The sequence below is a fragment of the Hemitrygon akajei genome, chromosome 18 (genome assembly GCF_048418815.1).
Source record: "Hemitrygon akajei chromosome 18, sHemAka1.3, whole genome shotgun sequence".
Lineage (NCBI taxonomy): Eukaryota > Metazoa > Chordata > Chondrichthyes > Myliobatiformes > Dasyatidae > Hemitrygon > Hemitrygon akajei.
The window spans coordinates 29,255,705-29,264,687 of NC_133141.1; the positions used below are offsets into that span (position 1 = coordinate 29,255,705).

General features: G+C 58.0%; 1 protein-coding gene across 1 annotated transcript; it reads left to right on the forward strand.

The window, feature by feature from the left end:
• The first annotated feature begins 235 nt into the window (after positions 1-235).
• LOC140741638 (integrin beta-7-like) lies at positions 236-1,879 on the forward strand. The gene is made up of 3 exons (XM_073071922.1): positions 236-580; positions 836-912; positions 1,598-1,879. Exons 1-3 carry the CDS (start codon positions 490-492, stop codon positions 1,877-1,879), a joined length of 450 nt encoding a protein of 149 aa, XP_072928023.1. The 5' UTR covers positions 236-489.
• Positions 1,880-8,983: the final 7,104 nt, after the last annotated feature.

An 8,983-nucleotide genomic window follows, 5' to 3' on the forward strand; every position in this document is an offset into this window, starting at 1 on the left:
TGGCTGATATGGAGATCTTAGTCAGCACGGACAGGACAGGTTTCATGCTAAGATGAGGGGCGAGTGTGTGAGGAGGCGTCATCAGTGGTAAGGCTAGAGGGATGTGAAAGTGATGGGGTTGGGAGGAGGGAAGTGGAGACGGGAAGTGTGCGAGCTGAGGTGAGACAGAGCCCTTCAGCCCACTGAGTCTGTGCTGACCCCTTCTCTGCAATCCTAACCCCCAGCACTCGCTGTGGACTCTTCCCTGCGCTGCAGAACCAAGAGTGTTTCCGTCCCCACACGCCCCCACAGACACCCCCCTCTGAGGCAAAAAGTGTTGAGGGACTGAGGTTGTACATCGAACTTCCTCAGTCTCTCAACACACACCCAACCTTTGTAAGCTGAGGTCCCTCTGTCCCTTGACACTCCCCACTGTTCACAGTGTGTCGTGCCCCTGGGGAGGGGGAGAAGTCTGGGAGTCTGGGGATTGACTGGTGTTCTTTGCCACAGATGCCACCAGTGTGGGTGTGGGTGCCAATCACCCTCCTCCTCTGGGACCTTGACCCTTCTGGATGTGGAGGTGGGAAACTGGCTGCAGGAGGTGAGTAACTAAGGTGGGGGGGGGGGAAGGAGGGAGGGAGCAGAGTAAATGATGGAGAGAGAGAGGAAGGGAGAAAATGATTGAGGGAGGTGAGTAATTGAGGTGGGGGAAGGAGGGAGGGAGCAGAGTAAATGATGGAGAGAGAGAGGAAGGGAGAAAATGATTGAGGGAGGGGAGTAACTGAGTGGTTGGGTGGGGAGGGGGTCAGAAGATAGAGGGGTGTGGAGTATCAGTGACCTATGTGTCTCCCCTCAGCACCGCCCTGTGGATCTCATGCCTCCTGTGATGACTGCATCAGCGCCCACCCCAGCTGTTCCTGGTGTAAACAAAAGGTAGGTGGGAGTCAGTGACCTTCCACCTGGGAGGGAGAAAGGGGAGGGGAGCAGAGTGAAAAGGGGGATTGGGGAGAGGAGATGAAGGGAAGGGAAGGTGTCTCCTACCCTCAGCCCTGCCCAAGGCACCTTCCCCTCCCCCAAGTCCAGTAATCCCACCTCCTGCCTGGGACCCACTGAGAAGGTCCATTGCTGGGATCCTCCTCCTCACAGCCCTCCTCACACATCCTCTCCTTCCTCACAGTGGTTTGTCCTCTACCCTTCCCTCCCTCCTCCACCTCTCGGCCTCACTATCTTTCACACTCACCCCTTTGCTCTCTGTTTCTCAAACCCTCCACACACACAGAGATAGAATCCCTCTGCTTTCTCTTTTCATCTCTTGCTCTGTACCTCAATCTCCGTACCTCTCTTCCCACCTCGAGACCAACCCCTCTCCCATCCCCATACCTCACTTCCAATGCTGCGTCTCCAGGAGAGCTATGCTGAAAAACAACATTCACTTACTGAAGAAACTGTGTGGTCTCAGAAAATAGCGTGCAGAAACAGCAGAGAAAGATGCGGAAGGTGGGGAGGGAGGGAGAGATGGAGGGAGGTGAGGGAGTTGGAGGGGGTTCAAATATCTCACTCCCACTGGGTGCTCTTACTGCCCTCACTCCCACACACCCAAACCCCTCTTCTCCTGCAGAGTTTCACCAAGCCTGGGGAGCCGGACTCGGTGCGCTGTGATGGGAATCAGAGCCTGCAAACCCGGGGTTGCCCACTGGACGATATCATGAATCCAAGCAGCTCCCACGAGGTGCTGGAGAACCGGAGGCTGGGACAGCCCATTGAGGGAGAGGGCCACGTACAACTGGCTCCCCAAAAAATACGCGTCAAAATCCGGCCAGGTGAGTCACAGACCCTCCTTCCCCTTCCCTACCCAACGACCTCTGGGTGTGCAGAGCCGAGGGAATGCGAGTCTGTGTGAGGAGAAAGAGATGGGGAGGTGTGTGTGTGATGGGGGAGTTGGGGAGGAGTGTGTGTGTGATGGGGGAGTTGGGGAGGAGTGTGTGTGTGATGGGGAGTTGGGGAGGAGTGTGTGTGTGATGGGGAGTTGTGGAGGAGTGTGTGTGTGTGATGGGGGAGTTAGGGAGGAGTGTGTGTGAGATGGGGGAGTTGGGGAGGAGTGTGTGTGTGTGATGGGGGAGTTGGGGAGGAGAGTGTGTGTGTGATGGGGAGTTGTGGAGGAGTGTGTGTGTGATGGGGGTGTTGGGGAGGAGAGTGTGTGTGTGATGGGGGAGTTGTGGAGGAGTGTGTGTGTGTGATGGGGGAGTTGGGGAGGAGTGTGTGTGTGTGATGGGGGAGTTGGGGAGGAGTGTGTGTGTGATGGGGGAGTTGGGGAGGAGTGTGTGTGTGATGATGGGGAGTTGGGGAGGAGAGTGTGTGTGTGATGGGGAGTTGGGGAGGAGTGTGTGTGTGTGATGGGGGAGTTGGGGAGGAGTGTGTGTGTGATGGGGAGTTGGGGAGGAGAGTGTGTGTGTGATGGGGGAGTTGGGGAGGAGTGTGTGTGTGTGATGGGGGTTGTGGGGAGGAGAGTGTGTGTGTGATGGGGGAGTTGTGGAGGAGTGTGTGTGTGATGGGGGAGTTGGGGAGAGTGTGTGTGTGTGATGGGGAGTTGGGGAGGAGTGTGTGTGTGATGGGGGAGTTGGGGAGGAGTGTGTGTGTGATGGGGGAGTTGGGGAGGAGTGTGTGTGTGTGATGGGGGAGTTGGGGAGGAGTGTGTGTGTGATGGGGCAGTTGGGGAGGAGTGTGTGTGTGATGGGGAGTTGGGGAGGAGTGTGTGTGTGTGTGATGGGGAGTTGGGGAGGAGTGTGTGTGTGTGATGGGGGAGTTGGGGAGGAGTGTGTGTGTGTGATGAGGGAGTTGGGGAGGAGTGTGTGTGTGTGATGGGGGAGTTGGGGAGGAGTGTGTGTGTGATGGGGGAGTTAGGGAGGAGTGTGTGTGAGATGGGGGAGTTGGGGAGGAGTGTGTGTGTGTGATGGGGGAGTTAGGGAGGAGTGTGTGTGTGTGATGGGGGAGTTGGGGAGGAGTGTGTGTGATGGGGGAGTTGGGGAGGAGTGTGTGTGTGTGATGGGGGAGTTGGGGAGGAGTGTGTGTGTGTGATGGGGGTGTTGGGGAGGAGTGTGTGTGTGATGGGGGAGTTAGGGAGGAGTGTGTGTGTGAGATGGGGGAGTTGGGGAGGAGTGTGTGTGTGATGGGGGAGTTGGGGAGGAGTGTGTGTGTGTGATGGGGGAGTTGGGGAGGAGTGTGTGTGTGTGATGGGGAGTTGGGGAGGAGTGTGTGTGTGATGGGGGAGTTGGGGAGGAGTGTGTGTGTGATGGGGAGTTAGGAGGAGTGTGTGTGTGTGATGGGGGTGTTGGGGAGGAGTGTGTGTGTGATGGGGGAGTTAGGGAGGAGTGTGTGTGTGTGATGGGGGAGTTGGGGAGGAGTGTGTGTGTGATGGGGAGTTGTGGAGGAGTGTGTGTGTGATGGGGAGTTGGGGAGGAGTGTGTGTGTGATGGGGGAGTTGGGGAGGAGTGTGTGTGTGTGATGGGGAGTTGGGGAGGAGTGTGTGTGTGATGGGGGAGTTGGGGAGGAGTGTGTGTGTGTGATGGGGAGTTGGGGGAGGAGTGTGTGTGTGTGATGGGGGAGTTGTGGAGGAGTGTGTGTGTGATGGGGAGTTGGGGAGGAGTGTGTGTGTGTGATGGGGGAGTTGGGGAGGAGTGTGTGTGCGATGGGGGAGTTGGGGAGGAGTGTGTGTGTATGATGGGGGAGTTGGGGAGGAGTGTGTGTGTGTGATGGGGAGTTGGGGAGGAGTGTGTGTGTGATGGGAGTTGGGGAGGAGTGTGTGTGTGTGTGATGGGGGTGTTGGGGAGGAGTCTGTGTGTGATGGGGGAGTTGGGGAGGAGTGTGTGTTTGTGATGGGGAGTTGGGGAGGAGTGTGTGTGTGTGATGGGGAGTTGGGGAGGAGTGTGTGTGGTGATGGGGGTGTTGGGGAGGAGTGTGTGTGTGATGGGGGAGTTGGGGAGGAGTGTGTGTGTGTGATGGGGGAGTTGGGGAGGAGTGTGTGTGTGTGATGGGGGGAGTTGGGGAGGATTGTGTGTGTGAGATGGGGAGTTGGGGAGAGTGTGTGTGTGTGATGGGGGAGTTGGGGAGGAGTGTGTGTGTGTGATGGGGTGTTGGGGAGGATTGTGTGTGTGAGATGGGGGAGTTGGGGAGGAGTGTGTGTGTGTGATGTGGGAGTTGGGGAGGAGTGTGTGTGTGTGATGGGGGAGTTGGGGAGGATTGTGTGTGTGAGATGGGGGAGTTGGGGAGGAGTGTGTGTGTGTGATGGGGGAGTTGGGGAGGAGTGTGTGTGTGTGATGGGGGAGTTGGGGAGGAGTGTGTGGTGTGTGATGGGGAGTTGGGGAGGAGTGTGTGTGTGTGATTGGGGGAGTTGGGGAGGAGTGTGTGTGTGTGATAGGGGAGTTAGGGAGGAGTGTGTGTGTGTGATGGGGAGTTGGGGAGGAGTGTGTGTGTGTGATGGGGAGTTGGGGAGGAGTGTGTGTGTGTGATGGGGGAGTTGGGGAGGAGGTGTGTGTGTGTGATGGGGAGTTGGGGAGGAGTGTGTGTGTGATGGGGAGTTGGGGAGGAGTGTGTGTGTGTGATGGGGAGTTGGGGAGGAGGTGTGTGTGTGATGGGGGAGTTGGGGAGAGTGTGTGTGTGTGATGGGGGAGTTGGGGAGGAGTGTGTGTGTGATGGGGGAGTTGTGGAGGAGTGTGTGGTGTGTGATGGGGGAGTTAGGGAGGAGTGTGTGTGTGTGATGGGGGAGTTGGGGAGGAGTGTGTGTGTGATGGGGGAGTTGGGGAGGAGTGTGTGTGTGATGGGGGAGTTGGGAGGAGTGTGTGTGTGTGATGGGGGAGATGGGGAGGAGTGTGTGTGTGATGGGGAGTTGTGGAGGAGTGTGTGTGTGATGGGGAGTTGGGGAGGAGTGTGTGTGTGTGATGGGGGAGTTGGGGAGGAGTGTGTGTGTGATGGGGGAGTTGGGGAGGAGTGTGTGTGTGTGATGGGGAGTTGGGGAGGAGTGTGTGTGTGTGATGGGGAGTTGGGGAGGAGTGTGGTGTGTGATGGGGAGTTGGGGAGGAGTGTGTGTGTGATGGGGGAGTTGGGGAGGAGTGTGTGTGTGTGATGGGGGAGTTGGGGAGGAGTGTGTGTGTGATGGGGGAGTTGTGGAGGAGTGTGTGTGTGTGATGGGGGAGTTAGGGAGGAGTGTGTGTGTGTGATGGGGGAGTTGGGGAGGAGTGTGTGTGTGATGGGGAGTTGGGGAGGAGTGTGTGTGTGATGGGGGAGTTGGGGGAGGAGTGTGTGTGTGTGATGGGGGAGTTGGGGAGGAGTGTGTGTGTGATGGGGGAGTTGTGGAGGAGTGTGTGTGTGATGGGGAGTTGGGGAGAGTGTGTGTGTGTGATGGGGGAGTTGGGGAGGAGTGTGTGTGTGATGGGGGAGTTGTGGAGGAGTGTGTGTGTGATGGGGAGTTGGGGAGGAGTGTGTGTGTGTGATGGGGGAGTTGTGGAGGAGTGTGTGTGTGTGATGGGGAGTTGGGGAGGAGTGTGTGTGTGTGATGGGGGAGTTGGGAGGAGTGTGTGTGTGTGATGGTGGAGTTGGGGAGGAGTGTGTGTGTGATGGGGGAGTTGGGGAGGAGTGTGTGTGTGTGATGGGGAGTTTGGGGAGGAGTGTGTGTGTGATGGGGGAGTTGGGGAGGAGTGTGTGTGTGTGATGGGGGAGTTGGGAGGAGGTGTGTGTGTGTGTGATAGGGGGAGTTAGGGAGGAGTGTGTGTGTGTGATGGGGAGTTGGGGAGGAGTGTGTGTGTGTGACGGGGGAGTTGGGGAGGAGTGTGTGTGTGATGGGGAGTTGGGGAGGAGTGTGTGTGTGTATGGGGGAGTTGGGAGGAGTGTGTGTGTGATGGGGGAGTTTGGGAGGAGTGTGTGTGTGTGATGGGGGAGTTGGGGAGGAGTGTGTGTGTGATGGGGGAGTTGGGGAGGAGTGTGTGTGTGATGGGGAGTTGTGGAGGAGTGTGTGTGTGATGGGGGAGTTGGGGAGGAGTGTGTGTGTGTGATGGGGGGTGTTGGGAGGAGTGTGTGTGTGATGGGGGAGTTGGGGAGGAGTGGTGTGTGTGTGATGGGGAGTTGGGGAGGAGTGTGTGTGTGATGGGGGAGTTGGGGAGGAGTGTGCGTGCGATGGGGGAGTTGGGGAGGAGTGTGTGTGTGATGGGGGAGTTGGGGAGGAGTGTGTGTGTGATGGGGAGTTGGGGAGGAGTGTGTGTGTGATGGGGGAGTTGGGGAGGAGTGTGTGTGTGTGATGGGGGAGTTGGGGAGGAGTGTGTGTGTGTGTGATGGGGAGTTGGGGAGGAGTGTGTGTGTGATGGGGAGTTGGGGAGGAGTGTGTGTGTGATGGGGAGTTAGGGAGGAGTGTGTGTGTGTGATGGGGGAGTTGTGGAGGAGTGTGTGTGTGATGGGGAGTTGGGAGGAGGGTGTGTGTGTGATGGGGTGTTGTGGAGGAGTGTGTGTGTGATGGGGGAGTTGGGGAGGAGTGTGTGTGTGATGGGGGAGTTGGGAGGTGTGTGTGTGTGATGGGGGAGTTGGGGAGGAGGGTGTGTGTGTGATGGGGGAGTTGGGGAGGAGTGTGTGTGTGATGGGGGAGTTGGGGAGGAGTGGTGTGTGATGGGGGAGTTGGGGAGGAGTGTGTGTGTTGATGGGGAGTTGTGGAGGAGTGTGTGTGTGATGGGGAGTTGTGGAGGAGTGTGTGTGTGTGATGGGGGAGTTGGGGAGGAGGGTGTGTGTGTGATGGGGGAGTTGGGGAGGAGTGTGTGTGTGATGGGGGAGTTGGGGAGGAGTGTGTGTGTGTGATGGGAGTTGGGGAGGAGTGTGTGTGTGATGGGGGAGTTGTGGAGGAGGTGTGTGTGTGATGGGGAGTTGGGGAGGAGTGTGTGTGTGATGGGGGAGTTGGGGAGGAGTGTGTGGTGTGTGATGGGGAGTTGGGGATGAGTGTGTGTGTGATGGGGGAGTTGGGGAGGAGGGTGTGTGTGTGATGGGGAGTTGGGGAGGAGTGTGTGTGTGATGGGGGAGTTGGGGAGGAGTATGTGTGTGTGATGGGGAGTTGGGGAGGAGTGTGTGTGTGATGGGGGAGTTGTGGAGGAGTGTGTGTGTGAGATGGGGGAGTTGGGGAGGAGTGTGTGTGTGTGATGGGGGAGTTGGGGAGGAGTGTGTGTGTGTGATGGGGGAGTTGGGGAGGAGTGTGTGTGTGATGGGGAGTTGTGGAGGAGTGTGTGTGTGTGATGGGGAGTTGGGGAGGAGTGTGTGTGTGATGGGGAGTTGGGGAGGAGGTGTGTGTGTGTGATGGGGGTGTTGGGGAGGAGTGTGTGTGTGATGGGGAGTTGGGGAGGAGTGTGTGTGTGATGGGGAGTTAGGGAGGAGTGTGTGTGTGTGATGGGGGAGTTGGGGAGGAGTGTGTGTGTGTGATGGGGGAGTTGGGGAGGAGTGTGTGTGTGTGATGGGGGAGTTGGGAGGAGTGTGTGTGTGTGATGGGGGAGATGGGGAGGAGTGTGTGTGTGTGATGGGGAGTTGTGGAGGAGTGTGTGTGTGATGGGGAGTTGGGGAGGAGTGTGTGTGTGTGATGGGGGAGTTGGGGAGGAGTGTGTGTGTGATGGGGGAGTTGTGGAGGAGTGTGTGTGTGATGGGGAGTTGGGGAGGAGTGTGTGTGTGTGATGGGGGAGTTGTGGAGGAGTGTGTGTGTGTGATGGGGGAGTTGGGGAGGAGTGTGTGTGTGTGATGGGGGAGTTGGGGAGGAGTGTGTGTGTGATGGTGGAGTTGGGAGGAGTGTGTGTGTGATGGGGGAGTTGTGGAGGAGTGTGTGTGTGATGGGGGAGTTGTGGAGGAGTGTGTGTGTGATGGGGGAGTTGTGGAGGAGTGTGTGTGTGATGGGGGAGTTGGGGAGGAGTGTGTGTGTGTGATGGGGAGTTGGGGAGGAGTGTGTGTCTGATGGGGGGAGTTGTGGAGGAGTGTGTGTGTGTGATGGGGGAGTTAGGGAGGAGTGTGTGTGTGTGATGGGGGTGTTGGGGAGGAGTGTGTGTGTGATGGGGGAGTTGGGGAGGAGTGTGTGTGTGTGATGGGGGAGTTGGGGAGGAGTGTGTGTGTGATGGGGGAGTTGGGGAGGAGTGTGCGTGCGATGGGGGAGTTGGGGAGGAGTGTGTGTGTGATGGGGGAGTTGTGGAGGAGTGTGTGTGTGATGGGGGAGTTGTGGAGGAGTGTGTGTGTGATGGGGGAGTTGGGGAGGAGTGTGTGGTGTGTGATGGGGGAGTTGGGGAGGAGTGTGTGTGTGTGATGGGGGAGATGGGGAGGAGTGTGTGTGTGATGGGGAGTTGTGGAGGAGTGTGTGTGTGATGGGGAGTTGGGGAGGAGTGTGTGTGTGTGATGGGGGAGTTGGGGAGGAGTGTGTGTGTGATGGGGGAGTTGTGGAGGAGTGTGTGTGTGATGGGGAGTTGGGGAGGAGTGTGTGTGTGTGTGATGGGGAGTTGTGGAGGAGTGTGTGTGTGTGATGGGGGAGTTGGGGAGGGAGTGTGTGTGTGTGATGGGGGAGTTGGGGAGGAGTGTGTGTGTGTGATGGTGGAGTTGGGGAGGAGTGTGTGTGTGATGGGGGAGTTGGGGAGGAGTGTGTGTGTGTGATGGGGGAGTTGGGGTGGAGTGTGTGTCTGATGGGGGAGTTGTGGAGGAGTGTGTGTGTGTGATGGGGGAGTTAGGGAGGAGTGTGTGTGTGTGATGGGGAGTTGGGGAGGAGTGTGTGTGTGATGGGGGAGTTGGGGAGGAGTGTGTGTGTGTGATGGGGAGTTGGGGAGTGTGTGTGTGTGATGGGGAGTTAGGGAGGAGTGTGTGTGTGTGATGGGGAGTTGGGGAGGAGTGTGTGTGTGTGACGGGGGAGTTGGGGAGGAGTGTGTGTGATGGGGGAGTTGGGGAGGAGTGTGGTGTGTGATGGGGGAGTTGGGGAGGAGTGTGTGTGTGATGGGGGAGTTGGGGAGGAGTG

What these genes read in the sequence shown, in the direction of transcription:
- LOC140741638 (XM_073071922.1), top strand. Translation starts at nt 490, where the DNA reads ATGCCACCAGTGTGGGTGTGGGTGCCAATCACCCTCCTCCTCTGGGAC. An exon ending in TGGGAAACTGGCTGCAGGAG is followed by an intron (nt 581 to 835) that starts GTGAGTAACTAA and finishes GTCTCCCCTCAG; the next exon opens with CACCGCCCTGTGGATCTCAT. An exon ending in GTTCCTGGTGTAAACAAAAG is followed by an intron (nt 913 to 1,597) that starts GTAGGTGGGAGT and finishes CTTCTCCTGCAG; the next exon opens with AGTTTCACCAAGCCTGGGGA.